Genomic DNA, 18,175 nt, shown 5'->3' with positions numbered 1-18,175 from the left:
AAAACTTTGAAGTTTCACTTTATCTGATAAGACTAACAAAGACTTAGAAATGCTAGCCTACAGAATATACAGTAGTTCTACTCAAATAATCATCAATTATAGATTTTCTGATGAACACTTAAAATACTTCCAAGTATAACTCACAAAGATCCAAATTCCTTATGGTAATTATTTTTGTCATACTAATTAAAATAATATCTTACAATACTCCATAATATAAAAAAACAGAATTTTATGGAAAAAAATTGGAGGAAATTATTTTAGACTACAAGAGACTAAAGAGATAAATGCAAAGCATGGATCTAATATTATTAGATGTTATTATGGAAATATTAATTTTATTAGGTTGTAAATGGTACTGTAGTATATATGCATGTCCTTTGGAGATGCATGTTGACATATGCATGGATGAAGTGCCATAACATCTGCAACTCACTTTAAAATGCTTCATAAAGAGAACAGATGAAGTAAATGTAGCAAAATATTAACAATTGGTAATTTAATAAATGGTATATGGTATAAACTTTATTACTTTTTCAACTTTCTTATGGGTTTTTAATGTCTCAAAATAAATGTTGGGAGAAAAGATTGAAACATTTTTCTAATAAGTTGACTGAATGAATTTGAAGAGTTTCAGATGATTTATAATTCCTTTGTATTTTCAGCGAGTGTTAGTCAACAATTTTTCTTTTTAAATGAAATCAGGCTATTTTCATTTTAAAAGAATAATGCTAACCAATAACTGCCATTTTTCTATTTTTCAGATGGTATAAATAGAAATTTAATTACCTAATGGGTGAAACAACACAAAGCTAATTTACCAGATGATCATGGTATTCTGATTTACCTTAAGCACTTATTAAGCCTCTCTTTTTTTTCCCACTTGAGCCTACTTTATATTATTTATAACATAATTATGAACTTTATATTCTAAGTATTATCATTATTGCTCTTTTTCTGTACCAGCCAACTTTTTTAAAAAAGATTTTATTTATTTTTAGAGAGGGGAAGGGAGGAGAAAGAGAGGGATAGAAACATCAATGTGCCAATGAAACAGTGATCAGTTTCTTTTTGCCCCTCCCCAACTGGGGACTTGCCTGCAACCCAGGCAAGTGCCCTGACCGGAAATAGAACTGGCAACCTTTCTGTTCGCAGGCTGGTGCTCAATCCACTGAGCTACACCATCTACCAGCCAGGGCATCTACCAGCCAACTTTTAACATTTCTTAGGTGGGACTGAGTATAGCTAGATTATTTATAAATTTCATGAATCTAATACATTTTAAAAAACTGTTAATATACATGTAACAAAAATTTTTCCATTTTAACCATACAATTCACTGGCATTTATTATAGTCACAATGTTGAGAAACCATCACCAGCCACTATTTTCACAAGTTTTTCATCACCCAAACAAAATCAGTAACCATTAAGCAGTAATTCCTTATTTTCCCCCCATCATTCACCTGGGGCAACCACTAATGAATGAACTTTCTGAATTTGCCTGTTCTAGATATGTAATATTAGTAGGATCATACAATATTTATCCTTTTGTGTCTGGCTTATTTCATTAAGCATAATGTTTTCAGTGTTCATCAATATTACAGTATGTCTATATAAGAACTTTATTATATTTTAAGGCTGAATAATATTTCATTGTATGTATATACTACGCTTTGTTTATCCACTTATCTGTTGATGAACACCATTTCTACCTTTTTGACTACTGTGAATAATGCTGCCATGCACATTGGCTTACAGGTATCCCTTTAATTTGTTTTCAATTCTTCAGATATATACCTAGAGTGAAATTGCTGGATCCTATGGTAATTCAGTTCACTGTTTTTGAAAAACCACCAAGCTCTTTTCCATAGCAGCTGTACCACTTTACACTGCAGTGTACAAGTATTCTAATTTATCTGCATCCTCACCAATATTGTCATTTTCCTTTATAAATTATTATGGCCATTTTAATAGGTTTGAACTGAGTTCTCATTTGTATATTTTCCCTGGAAAAATGTTTTTCAAGTCCTTTGCCCAATTTAATTGGGTTGTCTTTTATCATTGAATTGTAGGAATTCTTTATATATTCTGTATCATTAACCCTTTTTAGATGTGATTTGCAAATATTTCCTCCCATCCTATAGGTCTTCTCACTTGTTTGACAATGTCTTTTGATTTCTAATGTTTTGAATTTTGATGAAATTTAATCCATTTGTTTTTCTTCTGTTATTCATGCTTTTGTTGTCACATCTAAAAATCCACTGCCAAATTTAAGATCACGAAGATTTACCCATATGTTTTCTTCTAAAAGCTTTATGGTGTAGTATTAAAGTTTCAAAATTGGGAAATGTAAGTCCCCAACTTTACTCTTTTTCAAGATTGTTTTGGCTCTTCAAGGCCTTTTCAATTCCATATGAATGTGAGGACTGCCTTCTCCATTTCCACAAAAAAAAGGCCATTGGAATTTTGTTAGGGACTGCATTGTATCAGCAGATCACTTTGCTAGTATCATCTTAATGATATTAAATCTTCTTATCCTTGAACGTAGAATGTCTTTTTAGTTACTTAAGTCTTCTTTAACTTCTTTGAGTAATGTTTTTGTAGTTTGCATTGTATAAGCCTTGCACCTCTTTTATTAAATGTGTTCTTAGGTATTTTATTCTTTTAATGCTTTTAAAATGGATTTTTAATTTCCTTTTTTGGACTGTTTGTTGCTGATATATAGAAACAACTGATTTTTGTACCCTAGAACTTTGCTGAATCCATTTATTAACTCTAATAGCTTTCTTGTGGATTCTTTGGGATTTCCAAAATATAGGATCATGTCATTTGGGAATATAGTTTTAGTTTTTCCTTTCCTATGTGAATGCCTTTTCTTTCTTTTCCTTTTTTTAGGGTCTAACTGCTCTGACTAAAACTTCTAGTACTATGTTAAATAGTGGTGAAAATAGGCATCCTTTTCTTGTTTCTGATCTGAAAAGGAATGCTTTCAATCTTTCAACATTGAGTATGATGCAAGTTGTGATTTTTTTCATAAACGCCATTTAGCATATTGAGGAAGTTTCTATTTCTCATTTTCTATGTTGATTGAGATGATCATGTGTTTTTTTCCCTTCATTCTATTTGTAATGCATATATATATATATATATATATATATATATATATATATATATATGATTTTATTTATTTATTTATTTATTTTTTAGAGGGAGAGGAAGGGAGGGAGAGAGGGAGAGAAACATCAATGTGTGGTTGCCTCTCATGTGGTCCCCACTGGGGACCTGGCCCATAACCCAGCCATGTGCCTTGACTGGGAATTGAACTGGTGAACCTTTGGTTCGCAGCCCTTGCTCAATCCACTGAGCTACACCAGCCAGGGCTATATTTGTAATGCTATTATATTTTTAATGAATAATCACTAAAAATATAATAATAATAATAACAATGATTTTTATTATTATAAAAATGATTTTATAATAATCATAAAAATATAATAGTTTTTGGTATACTTCACACAAAGTTTTATATAATTTCAGCATATTTGACTAACAGGATCAAATCTACCTACGAGGGAGAATATGAATAGTTAGGCACAAAAAATTTACCAAGTTTGGACATGGTCATTGAAATTTTCTTGTGCTGAAATTTGCCTACCCTTGTTTGTTTAATATTGCCTTGAATAAAGAATCAGGAGAGCACTGTATATTTTTTCACAGTTATGAGACCTTTAAATCCCCCTCCTATCCCCATTTCCACAGCTGCCACTGTATTTAGACTATTATACCAAGTTTAGCTTACAATATCTCCCTTAGGTTTCTTCCTTGTCTATTCATCCTTCAGATGGCATTATATTACCCCTCCTCTAACATTTACAGTCTAATTAAAATCCAAACATACTTGTTTGGAACAAATCTTTATTACCAAATGTGAACTGCATTTCCTAATTTTAGTATCTGCCTAGTTCTCTGCCTGAATTGAAAACAGCTACTTACTGACTGTCGAGCAATTTTTTATGTCCCCTTTGCAAATATAATCTCCACTTAGAATGTTCTTTTCTTTTCTGCCTCACACCAATGTATCTCTTTGCTCCTTTGAAATTTACATAATTGATTAGCCCCTTTTTAAGTTTATCTTAGACACTGTACTTCTTATTTTGAAAAAAATTTTGTTGTATAATCTGTCTCCCATTTGGTTGCTAATTCTTTTTAGGATAGATTCTCTTATTTCTTTGTATTCTAAGACAATTAAAGTAAAAACAGATTAACCATCCAGCGGTTTTGTAAAGCAGTCTGACTCAAACTCTACCACTTAACAAAGGGATGTGAGCATTGAAGAGAAAAATAGAAGTGAACCCTACCTGTACAGGAAGAGCACAATTTCTGCCTCTAGTGCCTACTATAGGAACTCAATAAATTCTGCACATTTAAATGATTGTTAATAAGATTTTCAAGCAAACCTTTTTTTCAACTTCCAAAGGAAGTCTCACATCTCTTCTTAGGAAAAGCTGTGGTGTTTCCCTTTGGGGATCCAAATTAGTCAATTCGGCAAGTATTTCTGGCCAGTCCCGAACATGTTGCAAGGGTTTGTGATAAGGTTTGAGTTGAAGGCCTGAAAAACATCAGTCCTTTACAGATGATAATGTACAAACAAATTATATCAATGCATAAAACTTTATATTAAACTCTTTGCACATAAGTACCAAATACACAGAAATTAAAAGTCTAAATTTAAATCAACACTGACTTTAGCAATATCTCTACCCAACTTGAGGTTAATTGCCTTTAAAAATTTTTATTTATTTATTTTTTAGAGAGGGGAAGGGAGGGAGAAAGCAGGGCAGAGAAATAACGATATGTGAGGGAAATATCAATTGGTTGCCTCTTGTATGCCCAAACAGGGACTGGGCTGCAACCTAGGCATGTGCTCTGATTGGGAATTGAACTGGAGACCTTTCACTTTGCAGGACAATCAGCCAGCTGAGCCATCCCAGTTAGGGTGACGTTAACTGCTGTTGTCTTTAAGAAATAAGAATTATGAGAATAATTCTTAAAGGAAATAAAATTTACTAAGTCTATTTAAGATCTTTAATTCCATGAGAGCCTATTTAATTATGATACAATCAGTAGTATTTGGTTTAAAACAGTACAATTAAATCATTAGATAATCAATCACAACCTTAATTAAATCCTTTATATATACAATACTTTGAGACAAATCTATAGTGACATTAGATTGATTTCAAATAAAAAGATATGAAATAAAATTCATATAAACAAAAAATGTATTATTTTGACCACTGAAAATAAAGGGAAGTTGGATAAGCATCATGTTTAATGGGATTCAAATCAAATTCCATTGCCAAAGAAATGTTTTGTTTTTTACCACTTAAAACACTGCTTGAATGAATTTGGGGGGTGGGGAGTGGGCCCAGAAGCTCATCTGTTTCAACAGTTTGAGCACTAACAATTTATATAAAAGAGAAGAACATTGTATCATTTCAAAATTTAAAAGTCAGTAATAAATTGATGCTATACTGAAATTTACCAAGCCACTCTCAAAAAAAAAAAATAATGAGGTTTACACAACAAAATAACAACTTCCTTACTGAGATTTTCTGAACAGATCCAAATAGTGAAATACTGCTGTGTTTCTTGGGAGAGACGCATTCCTTCCATTATCTGCTGCACTGTGGTATTATTTCCATGCTTCAGTTCAACAGAACGGTATGATCCATCCATTCTATATATTCGAACTTTTTCATACTGGAACAAGGAATGAAAATAGATTATGCAACCTGGATACAAACTGCAGTGCAGTCCAACAAAATAATTTAGTTTTAACTTTATCTGCCTAATATAGATTTCTAGGATGGAAAATACCAAAAACACTGCTTTAAGTAAGAATCTGCTAGCAATATTTAAAACAATTTTACTTCCATTATTCATATTTTCTAAGATGTTTTCCTCTCGCTATTCCACGGAAAGTAAGGTAAATGGCTTTTTAAAATGTTCAACCTCAAAAGCTTTGGAGAGGATATTTTAAGGTCATTATGTACAAAGCAAATATCAAATGGGGGATGTATATTGGTTAACTAATGGTGTTAACTCAAGGACCTTGGGAGTCTACTGGGCCACAAATTATACTGCAGAAATGTAGCAATAATTTGTCTTAAGACTCTGTGATAGAAGACTGCAGGTAGAAGTTATGAGCAACGGACTTTGAACCAGTTTATTTCCTCCAGTTCAGAAAATCCCAGAGACAAATGACATTCTCAATACATTTTTGTTGTTATGAGAAGTAAATGATAACTCCTAACAACTTTCAGGTCAGTTCATTTTGGATAAAATTACTTAATTCCTTTCATCTTATACATTCCAATATAAAAATCACACCAAGAAACAAGTGTTTTAACTACATATACAATTAGAAAATAAATTGCAATGAACTATCACATAAGGATGTCTATATTATACTTCACTTATTATACCACTTATCTATTTTTCATGCCCTAGTCTGGTGTTCATGGAATAGTGTTTTAACATGTGTGTGTGTGTGTGTGTGTGTGTGTGTGTGATTACATTTTCAAGGAGAGATCATAGATTCCTTATGACTTCTAGCATTTCATGGTCTTAAATTCACAGAAATATTCAAGAAAGACTTACTGTTTCGTTCAGTGATTTTTCAACCTGTCTCATCTTACAGCACACATAAACTAATTACTAAAATTCTGTGGCACACCAAAAAAATGTGTTTTTTTTTTGCCAAGCTGACAAAAAAAATTAGGTGTAATTTTGATTCATTCACATTGGTCAGCTGTTGATGTGTTGGCTGTTGTTTTTTTTTTTTATTTGACAGTCTAAGGGAAAAGAGGTCAGTGCTCCTGACAAAATAGTCAGGTATTGCATGTCTTAAAAATTCTTGCAGTACAATAGTGAGCTGTGACCCACAGGTTGAAAATCATTGGTGTAGTTGGTGGGAATGTCTAGAAAGGCTCAGAGACATAGGTTATATATGTTGGTATCAAAATTTTACCCTGTATCTGTTGGTATGAATCCTTTTACCGGGTTTGCAAGTTTTTATGCCGTTTTTCAGTTGATGATACGTTTATTATCACTATAACTTTTATGACTGAGTTTTTTCTAATTGTCAATTCTTTTCTACCATAATGTCACTATTAATTATTTTAAACATAATTAGATGGAACAGCCAGGTTGAAGATGCAGAACAAAAAAGCTAGGAACTCTCTCCCATTTTAATCCATTCACTTTTTTGAGGAGGAAAATGAATCTGTAAGATAATTAACTTTCTGAAACTAAATTAATAAATGATGTTTAATGTATTTACAAATAAAACATAGTGCTGAGAAGGCCTAAGTAGAGACATATGCCTATACGAATAGATTACAATTTGTAATTAGCACATCAAGTAGAGATTACACTTGAAATTAGGTTAATTTTAGGTGATCAAAAGATTTATTTATGCAAATTTCACTCTGCTATACAAGAAAAAATGTCTGAGTGTTATGGATGATAACAAATTCAATACTTATGAAGTCTAACCATGAGGTTTTATAAAAGCAGTAAAGAGCCATCCAGCCTTTCATCCTTCCACTCTTGCCACAGATCCTCAATTACTTAGCAATCTGAGTAGGATGCTTGGCTCTACTATGAAGATAACTCTTACTGGTTTGTTAATGGCTTCCTTCAACAATTTTGCAGTTTCTTCCCAATTATTTTGTTTGTTTTCTTCACAAATATTTAAAGGGGATTTTCCTTGTTGGTCTGTTATGTGCTAGAAGTGTGGGGAAAAAGAGGAAAAAGAAAAAACGCATTACAAATACATGGCAATCTAAGGGTAAATATCATTCAATCAATCAAAGTTTGATTAAAATAATACTCTTCTCAAGTAGTAAGTAAATATTAACCATACTTAGTACATGCTATACTTAAAATAAACATGAATTTCCAAATATGAAATACTTAAAGCACTAATCAATGTGATAGTTTTTGAAAAGTTCTGACTATAAATACAACAAAGGTTTTGTTAAAACTATTATTTTTCCCTTCACAAATACTTTTCAATACAAATTCTACAAAGTGTGTATAAAATCTTTTTCACTCTTAAATATATTTTGGAGGAAACAGAATATGAAATGAAAAGAGGTTAAATTTTATGTGCATTCTGGAGATGGATAGTGGTGATGTGTGCACAGCAATATGAATGTACTTAATGCCACTTAACTGTACACCTAAAAATGGCTTAAATGGTAAATTTTATGCAAGGTATATCTTACCACAATAGAAATGTTTACATAAAAAGCAAAGTTTATATATAATACTTATTCTATACAGTTAGTGAAACTTATTTTCCCCGCTAACCTCTCAAGTATACTACTGAACATTTTAGTATCATTCACTGCTTGTTATTCATTGCTTAAACATTAAAAATAATAAATAACTTACTCTGTCAACTTCTGGATGGTTTAACAGAATCTGTACTATTTCAGCATGTCCTCCTCCAGCAGCAAAATGAAGAGGAGAACTAAGGTGTCCATTTAAAAGGTTTGGATTGCACTTTCCTTTTTCTAACAATATGCGAGTAGCCTCAACTTTTCCAAGCCTAAAAAAAAAAAAACCTTAAAAAGTCACCTCAAATGTTTTAAAACTACAAATTTTAGAAAACATCTCAAAGAAATCTAAGATTTTTCTAGTCAGAGAGCAAGGAATTCGAACACTGACAAATGCTGACTTCCAATCAAGATGTCAAGATGGAGGTGTAGGTTGAGACACTTCATTTTCTCATGCAACCATAGAAAGAATTACAACCAGATCTCAAAAACAAATAACACCCCAAACCATCAGAAAATCAAACTGAGTGGAAGTCTGACAACCAAAAATTTAAAGAAGCCACATTCATCCAGACGGGTAGGAAGCGGGTAGGAGGGGTGGAGTTGTGAAGATGGGCAAGAGAAAGGCAGTGTGGCGTGGACAAGCGCTGGTGGTGGTGGAGGTGGACTGAACAGTCCCACATTCACGTGTGGTAGACAAAAACTGGGAGGGATACCTTGGGAGCGAGTCATCCCAGCCCCAGGCCAGACCACACAGCAGACGGTTCCAGTACCGGGAAGATAACCCTTATTACTTCTGGCTGTAAAAACCAGTGGGGGTTAGGGCAGAAGAAACTGCCGGATTTTCATTGCCTACAGGGCTCACAAGGACTTAAAACATAGGCAAACACCAGGGAAGCAGTTCGAGGGGTGCCGATTGCACACAGGAAGTGGGTAAATTGACTAGAAATGGGCAAGTGCTGGGCAGACCTCTGGTGGCCAGGGAGCAGTGATGTCCCCTCTCTGGCACCCACCCCTACCACAAGTGGAACCATGGAGCAATGAAGCAGGTTGCCCTGCCCTAGCAATTACTTAAGGCTCCACCCCCCACAATTTATAGGTGCCTTTGCTGCATAGGCCATGCTGCTAAGATAGGGAATCAAAGCAGCTCTACCTAATACACAGAAACAAACACAGAAAGGCTGCCAAATTGAGGAGGCAAAGAAATATGGCCTAAATGAAAAACCAGAACAAAACTCCAGAAAAATAGCTAAATGAAGTGGAAAGAGCCAACCTATAAGATGCAGAGTTCAAAACACTGGTGATAAGGATGCTCAAAGAACTCATTGAATAGGGCAAAAATAAATAAATAAGTAAATAAAGGAAAAAATGAAGGTTACACAAAATAAAATCAAGAAAAAGAGACAGGGAATCAACAGTGAATGGAAGGAGGCCAGGATTCAAATCAACAATTTGGAACAAAAGGAAGAAATAAACATTCAACTAGAACTGTACATGAACAATAATAATAAAAAGAAGAATACACAATTCTTCCAACCAAAAAGAATTACTATTAAGGGTAGGAGAATGAATGAAATCTTTCTGAGAGAAAATTCAGAGAAAGATGATCATCTTAGAACAATGAAGTGCATCTTGAAAAACACTGTTTCAGGACAGGAAAAAAGCACTAAGGAAGCAATTCAATAAGTTATGATAAAAGTAATGTAAACATACATTTTGTATGATGCTTTAAAATTTTCAACTTTCTGATATAATTGCTTAATCTTCACAGCAACTTACAAGGTAAGCAAAGGTATTTTTCTTGATCAGATGAGAAAAATAAAGCTTGAACCAGTTAAGCAATTTGCCTAAGGCCTTATGGTTACTAGCCAGAGTTCAAATTCAGTTTTCAGAATCTTAGTATAGCAATTTCCATACTAGAACACATGCTTGGGTAACAGAATGGAGGCCAGCATTTTAGTAATTTTAAGGACAATGTAACAATGATAGCTTGTATTTATACTGACCTTCATTATGGCTCCCTTATGCCCTTTCAACTCTAATTTGTTCTTAGAATGAAGGACTATTTCACAGTATTAAATTCTGTAGAGCAGGGAAAGTGATTAAAAACTTAGAAAAAGTTAAGAAAGTTAAGGACATAAACAGTGTGAGAGTAGCTCACTGACATGTGAAGTCTGGCTATAAAAGGAAGGAAAGAAACATGCCAGTGTCCAGAAGAGGCAGCAGGTTCTTTTCAAGGAGGAAGAGAGCCATATATGTTGGAAGGCAAGAAGAAAGTACAGAATAGGAGAAAGTAAATTTAATGAGGAACAAGGATTTTTACTTGTATATCCTATGATAGAGGAGAGAGATGGGAACTAAACTGATTAGGGATGGAAAAGAACATTTTGAATCCTTTAATTTTCTTTGAAAATAGGAATAAAACTGGTAAGAGTAAAGAAAGAAAGTAGTGGGAGTTCAGGAGCTTAAAAGTAGAAAGTTTTATAATCACTTGTAGGAGAGGACTAAAAGGGTGATATGATGAATGAGACAGAAAGGATAAACAACTAAGTTACAGTGAAGGCCCAAACGAAATCCAGGGAGTAATCTATAAAATCACCATAGTTCTAAAACACCCGCTAGCAATGATGTGAAGCCTAAAGGTACGATCAGAAAGAGAAGACAATGATTTTAGAAGATCAGAGAACATGGGATGTGAGACATTTATTGAGTGTTTCAAAAGTTACCCATATGGGGAGAAAGCCAACTTAGTTTTGGAAAATGGAAACTGTAGAAAAGTTTTTAGGTACATGGTTACCATATGAGAATTTTAAAAGCTTGGGGAAATCCTAAGGGTGACTTAATTAAGTGGTTTTCAAAGAGTGATCTGGGAACCCATGAGGATCCCTAAAATCTTTTCAGGGTGTTCTCTAGGTCAAACATATTTTCATAGTAATACTATAAGATGTTATTTGCCCCTTTCAGTCTCATTTTCTCCTAAGTGTAATAGAAGCTACATGACATGTATTATTGCAACACATTAAAGGTAGAATCAGATGTGAAAATCCATCTATCTTCTATTTAGCTGGGGAATAAAGAGATTTGCAAGAATGTAAAACAATGCTATTCTTATTAATTTTTGTAATTTTGGGAAGTATATTTCAAAAAAATTATGCTATGTTAATAGCTCTTTATTGTTATTGTTATTTTATTTTTAAAATTAAAAAAGAAGAGAGTTTATTTATTTTTAGACAGAGGGAAGAGGAGGGAGAGAGAGGGAGGGAAACATCAGTGTGTGGTTGCCTCTGGTATGCCTCTTACTGGGGACCTGGCCAGCGACTCAGGCATCTGGCCTGACTGGGAATCAAACCAGCAACCTTTTGGTTTGCAGGCTGGTGCTCAATCCACTGAGCTACACCAGCCAGGGCTATTGTTATTTTTAAATAAATTAATGAATACTTAAAATATTTTCCAGTTTTATCTTCTAATATGATAACACCAGATATCATTCACATAAACAAAAGCCCTTTAGGATCCTGTAATTTTTAAGAGTGAGAAGGGGTTCTGACACCTAGGTTTGAGAACAATTGATCTAATAAAAAATCCTTTATAAAGATGAGGAAAGAGACCAAGAGGGGTAAAATATCTTTTCTTATAAATATAGGCCCCTATTCCCAGTCCCTTGATGAGATAGTATTCCCCTCCTCAATCCTCATACCAATTAGTTTATAAGAGTACATTTCCAAAATAATAAATGTTGGCTATTATTATTAAAGTATTGTAATAATTTAAAGATTTTCATGTCTAAATCTAAAATTCAATTATCTTCAGTGTTTTTACTTGGAAAATCTTGTTTACTACAAAACACTAAGGAAGAATTTTATCCTTTGATAAAATTAACTTTGTGTCAGCTGGGAAACAATAACCAAGTTTAATACACCAAAAGGTATGGGTCACCTTGCTATACTTTTAATCAGATAGACCATTTTATTGATGTGAATTTGAATGAAGACTGATTTAACTATTTAGTAAAAAGCTTACATGACTATATATGCCAGGCACTCTTGAAGCATTTATTTGCATTTTCTTCTTTAATCTTAAGAAAGGTACTATTATTAAGCCCATCTTATATCTAAACAAATCCTTAGAAACTTTAAGTAACTTGCTAAAGGTCATACTTTTAGGAACAAAGAGTTGGGACTGAAACCTAGGGACAATCCAAAGTACGTTAAATACAATATCATACTTCTGTTTTTACGTAATAGGTAGTGTAATAGGTATTACCATTCTTTTATTATAGGAGAAATAACTCCTGGCCTACACCTCTCACAAAGGGCAACAATATAGCCAAATATAAATTTGGATTTCTTAAACTAAAATTCACCACCTCTGTCCCAGTTACACGTGTACTTTCTTGGGGATTGAACTATATTTTCTACCTCTTCCTGTTTAGTTCCAGGTAAAGAATGTGGTGTTTTTTTTTAGCAGTGTGGCTGCTAGCAGTATTTACTAGTAATTTGAAGAAACAACTGTAAGTTTAGTTAAAGAAGATTTAGGGTGACTCCAAACCTGATATAAAAATTCTTTGTAAAGGGCAAACAAGAGCACATTTATAGAATAAAGAACCTTTTTAAGAGAAAAAAATTAAGAGCATATTTACTGAATAAAGGGGCATATTTTTACGGAATAAAAGATGTATATTTAAAGCAACTATATTTAGCTTCTTGATCACAAATACTGGAATTAGTGAAACCAAAAGAATTTGAGCTGAAAAGAACTGTAGAAATGATCTAATTAATGCATTTTACATACAGATAAAAAAACAAAAACAGAGAGGCAAAGAAGTAAAGTACCTTGCTCAATGTCATGCAGCTAAGAAGTGTGGACAATTAACAAGCAGTAAATAATATAGGCACTTCTTAACTCAGCCAAAGAATTTCATTTTAACCAATAAGGCAAGTTACCTTTCCATAAGAAATGATGGTAAATAATTGCATTACATCCTCTCTAAAGGATGGGCTATAGCAAATGATTAACTACTGCTATGAACACAAGTTTAAGAACTTGGCCCAACTGAGGGGAAAAGTTACTATCTTGTGAGAAGAGTAGGTGAGCAAGAAGTACATTGGACAACTAGTGGAAAGAGCTAACCTCAATCCCAGGAGCTAACCCTCTCAACTTAAAACACACACACACACACACACACACACACACAAAGGAAGGCTTTGATTCTAATGAGAGCTTTTGAGGGTTTTTAACTAAAAGGGTACTTTTCTAATATGAGGTCCAATCATAAGTAGTTAACACATGTAAATTTTATACTGAGGATAAATAAACATAACTCCAATACAAAACAATAAAAATTGCTAGAATAAATAAGGGACCTTGTGCTGTGCAATGACACTTGGCTAGTCATTAGCTATCCTTTGATATGACCTGATAATGCCTGAGAATACTAATTTATTTTCCCTCAAGGCAGACCTGGCAATTCTGAATGGATGCACAGATATGGTAATTAAAGATCTAAGTAGAAAGCTCATAAGACAAACATGGTAGAAAAAAAAAGAGGCTGGAATGAGAATAATTTTGAAAAGGAGCGCTAACATTTATAACCAAGGATTCATTCTTTTAAAAGGAAAATAAGTTAATGTTTACCAGCATGCATAATGAATGGGTGCCCAGTGATCATTATCTAATTGGTTGACTGAAAATTTTTCATTGAGAAGACGGGTTAATAATTCTGAATCTCCTTCACAGGCACTCCGATGGAGAGGAAAATCATCTACCCATGGTCGTTCCCTGTTCAAAAAAACAAATTGAAAGCTATATATCACTGAGCAGCTACAAACAACATCACTTATGCAATGGCTATATTGCATATTAAGTACGTATATCATTTTAAGCAATGTTATAATGGTAGAATGTAAGTTTTTAAAAAAGCAATGTGGAGTAAAACCAAAACAAGTACTTGTCTTCTGTGACACTGCTCATGCTTCTCTGCCATTTTTCCTGTTTGGGAATTTGGATTTTTGAGTAGTCTGGAGCTCCTAGACCAAAGTATGGATTAATTACCACTTTATCAACCTAGAAAGGAAAAGCAAAACAAAATAAAACTAACAACAAACAAAAAACCCTTAAGAGCTTTACATATTTAACTTTAATACATATAAAAAGAGCTAAGTATGGATGTCACCTTAATTATAACAATAGTAACAGATGCTTTTACCTCAGGAAAAAAAAATTGACATTTGAGATGAAATGTCTTTGGAAATCAGAGCCAAAATATATTCAATTCTTACCCGATTTGTATATTGAAGATCTGATCCAAACAAAGGGTTGTAAATACAGGTATCTGCTTTCTCTAGGGCCAGCATCTTACTCTTTATTTCTAGTGCACTATAGCCCATATGTAGTGAGTTTTCTGTCTGACCTGATTCAGTAGCATATGCAGGATTTATGACATTAGTTTTTATCCGCTCAAGAGGAGACGGTCGGAATAAAGCTGGAATAAAGTGAGATTGTGCATGACGTTCATCTAACCACCTGGCAGAATAGAAAAAAGAAACTGAAGTATTTGTTCAAAAGTGAAGAAAAAAGTAGAATACTATCCAATTTTAACATGTGATACTTTCTAATATTCAGATGTTTATAACTTTAATTAATGTTGGTAAAGGACTTCATTTACTATCAATAAAAGTTTTGTTAATGAGTGTCACAGGTTTGATTCCCAGTCAGGGTACATGTCTGGGTTGAAGGCCATGACCCCCAGCAACCACACATTGATGTTTCTATCTCTCTTTCTCCCTCCCTCCCCTCTTTAAAAAAAAAATAAATAAAATAAATAAAATCTTTAAAAAAAAGTTTTGTTAATGGACACTGCAAACTATTTCTAAAAATACATACACTATTATAATAATAAAAACCCCTTTCAAAAAATACAAAGCACTTTCAAAATTTAAACCACTTAGATGTAGGCACATCAACCCTGTTGTTACAGAAAGACGAAGGCATGGGCATGGTAGGTTAAAAGACTTGTTCACTAATGTGAGTAACTCATTATGAGAGCAACTCATTATTAAATCTAGTTTTATAAAAACTTACCATTTCTTACAAATCAAAACCATAATGAAATACCACCACATACCTGTTAAAATGGCTATTATGTATGTTCATTGCAGCATTGTTTACAACTGTTAAGATATGGGAGCAGCCCAAATGTATATCAGTAGATGAGTGGATAAAACAACTATAGTATATTTACACAATGGAATACTACTTGGCTGTAATAAAGACAAAAATTTTACCCTTTGTGACAGCATGGAAGGACCCGGAGAACATCATGCTAAATGAAATAAGCCAGTCCGAGAAAGACAAATACCATATGATCTCACTCATATGTGGAATCTAATGAACAAACTGAACTAACAAGCAAGACAGACTCAGATAGAGAGCAGACCGACAGCTCCTGGTGTTGGGGGGATGGGGGTTAGGGGGTGAAGGCATCCAACAAATAGGTAAAAGAACTCATGAACTTGGCAGCAGTGTGGTGATTAGGGGAGGAGGAGGCTATAATGGGGGTTAAATGGTAATGGAAAAAAAGACAATTAAAAAAAGTTATATAAAAATAAAAAGCAAATGGCAGAAAAAAGCCAAGAAATAACAAGTATTAATGAGGATGTGGGGAAAAGGAAACTCTCAGGCACTGTTGGTGGGAATGTAAATTGGTGCAGCCATTGCGCGAAAACAGTATGGAGTTTCCTTAAAAAAAATTAACAGTAGAATTACCATATGATCCAGCAATTCCTCTTCTGGGTATCTACCCGAAAAATATGAAAACACTAACTGGTAAAGATATATGTACCCCCATGTTCATTTGCAGCTTTACATATAATTGCCAAGACATAGAAACAACCTAAGTGTCCATCAGCAGATGACTGGATAAAGAAGATGTGATATATATACAATGGAATACTACAAGGCAATAAATAAAACAATGAAACATCGCCATCTGCAACATAATGGATCTTGAAGGAATTATAGTAAGTCAGACAGAGGACAAAAACAGTATGATTTCATTTGCATGTGGAATATAAAACAAAAAGCAACGAGTGAACTAACAAAACAAACTCACAGTTATAAGCAACAGAAATGGTAGTTACCAGAGAGAGAGGGGAGTAGGGTAAGGGTGAATTGGTTCAAAGGGAGTCAAATATAGTGATAGGAAGGAATTAGACTTTAGGTTGTGAGCATGCAATAGAGTATACAGATAAATTTTAATGTCGTATACTTCAAATTTACATAATGTTATTAACCAATATTACCTTGATAAATTTAATTTTTAAAAAACTTACCACTTATTTATATATATATTATTAATTTCATTATTTTCTTCCAAAAGTGTTGGTATCTATCAGAGCTATTTTCTACTATCAACATGTGTTTTATTTATTAAAAAATATTTTTAATGGCAGTTCTTACTTATCCAAGGCTATTAACATCCTTGCTGTAAGAGTAGCAAAGTGAGTGCTGGATTCACTACAGACTCGCATAATATCTTGTAAGCAGTAAAAAATTGGGCATCCAGGAGTATATGCGTATTTAGTATTATCTGGAAAAGAAAAATAAAGAGTTATGCCATTATAACCATTATATAAAAGGTTTGCAACTGCATGTTTATTTAAAAGTTACAGTACATTTAGCCCTGGCTGGTATAGCTCAGTGGATTGAGTGCTGGCCAGGTCCCCAGTAGGGGGCACACTATAGGCAACCACACATTGGTGTTTCTCTCCCTTTCTTTCTCCCTCCATTCCCCTCTCAATAAAGAAATAAAAAAATATTTAAAAAATAAATAAAAAATAAAAGTTACAGTATATTTTTAAAAAAACATTGTTAAGTATTGATTATTTTAGATTTGGAAATAGAAGACGTGGATTCAAGTAATGGCCAGCTCTGTGACTTTATCCACCTGGGTGAATGCAGTATTTAGAATTATGGAGAATTGAAACTATTTCCTCTTTCTCAATGTTATAAAACTTTGACTAGTAAGATTTCTAACACCATTTAAGATACTGCCACTGTAGTTGGACAGAGTGTTTTAGAACTACTACCGACACTTTCTTGTCCCAAAGAAAACATAGGTCCTGATCATAATATCTTAATTTTCAAAAATAATTAAATATCTGTTTCCATTCTATCTATAGCACATCCTTGAAAAGTCCTTTAGTATAACCTGACAAGTTTTAGTTTCAATACATGGTTTCCCACAGAAACAAAAACATTATTGTTCACTTCCAGAAGCCTGATTATTACTACTTCAAAATCAAAATATCTTTATTTAAGTAACAAATCTCCCATCTATTAAGAACATGTATTTTACAACAGTATTATAGTAGTAACTATGAGTGCAAATTCCTAAATTCCACAATAGATATTTTAAAAAGATTTATTTATTTTTACAGAAAGGGGAAGGGAAGGAGAGAGGGAGAGAAACATGGATGTGAGAGAGAAACACTGATTGGCCGCCTCTCCCACGTGCCCCAAACTGGGACCTGGCCACAACCCAGGCATATGCCCCAACCAGGAATGAACAATCAATCCTTTGCCTTGCAGAACCATGCTCAACTGACTGAGGCATACCAGTCAGGGTCTACAATAGATTTTAACTTAGAATCCAAGGCACAAAACGATTCGTAAAATAAAACTTGGACTTTACCTTTAACAACTGATGGAACAATATATAATGCTGCTTCTCTGCCCATCTTCTCCCCATCCAGAGGAAATTTCTTCAGTAGCACCACTCGTTTTCCTAATCATTTTTTTAAAAAGTCAGTAAAGATTAAAAAAAAA

General features: G+C 33.5%; 1 protein-coding gene across 4 annotated transcripts in view; it reads right to left on the bottom strand.

Annotated features, from left to right (window-relative positions):
• The window catches only part of KRIT1 (KRIT1 ankyrin repeat containing), a 36,279-nt gene that overhangs the window by 9,229 nt on the left and 8,875 nt on the right, over window positions 1-18,175 (bottom strand). For all 4 annotated transcript variants that reach the window (XM_045827048.1, XM_045827049.1, XM_045827047.1 and 1 more), the window contains exons 4-12: window positions 18,042-18,134; window positions 16,808-16,937; window positions 14,629-14,872; window positions 14,298-14,413; window positions 13,985-14,128; window positions 8,466-8,622; window positions 7,687-7,794; window positions 5,609-5,765; window positions 4,460-4,611 (exon numbers count right to left, since the gene is read on the bottom strand). In XM_045827048.1, coding sequence (XP_045683004.1) covers window positions 4,460-4,611; window positions 5,609-5,765; window positions 7,687-7,794; window positions 8,466-8,622; window positions 13,985-14,128; window positions 14,298-14,413; window positions 14,629-14,872; window positions 16,808-16,937; window positions 18,042-18,134 — 1,301 coding nt within the window. The remainder of the gene's footprint in view (window positions 1-4,459; window positions 4,612-5,608; window positions 5,766-7,686; window positions 7,795-8,465; window positions 8,623-13,984; window positions 14,129-14,297; window positions 14,414-14,628; window positions 14,873-16,807; window positions 16,938-18,041; window positions 18,135-18,175) is intronic.

Source organism: Phyllostomus hastatus, unplaced genomic scaffold, assembly GCF_019186645.2.
Source record: "Phyllostomus hastatus isolate PE091 unplaced genomic scaffold, TTU_PhHast_1.1 phas_scaffold_78, whole genome shotgun sequence".
Lineage (NCBI taxonomy): Eukaryota > Metazoa > Chordata > Mammalia > Chiroptera > Phyllostomidae > Phyllostomus > Phyllostomus hastatus.
Note: the sequence above shows the minus strand (reverse complement) of the source record. Positions and strands in the feature narration are given on the sequence as shown.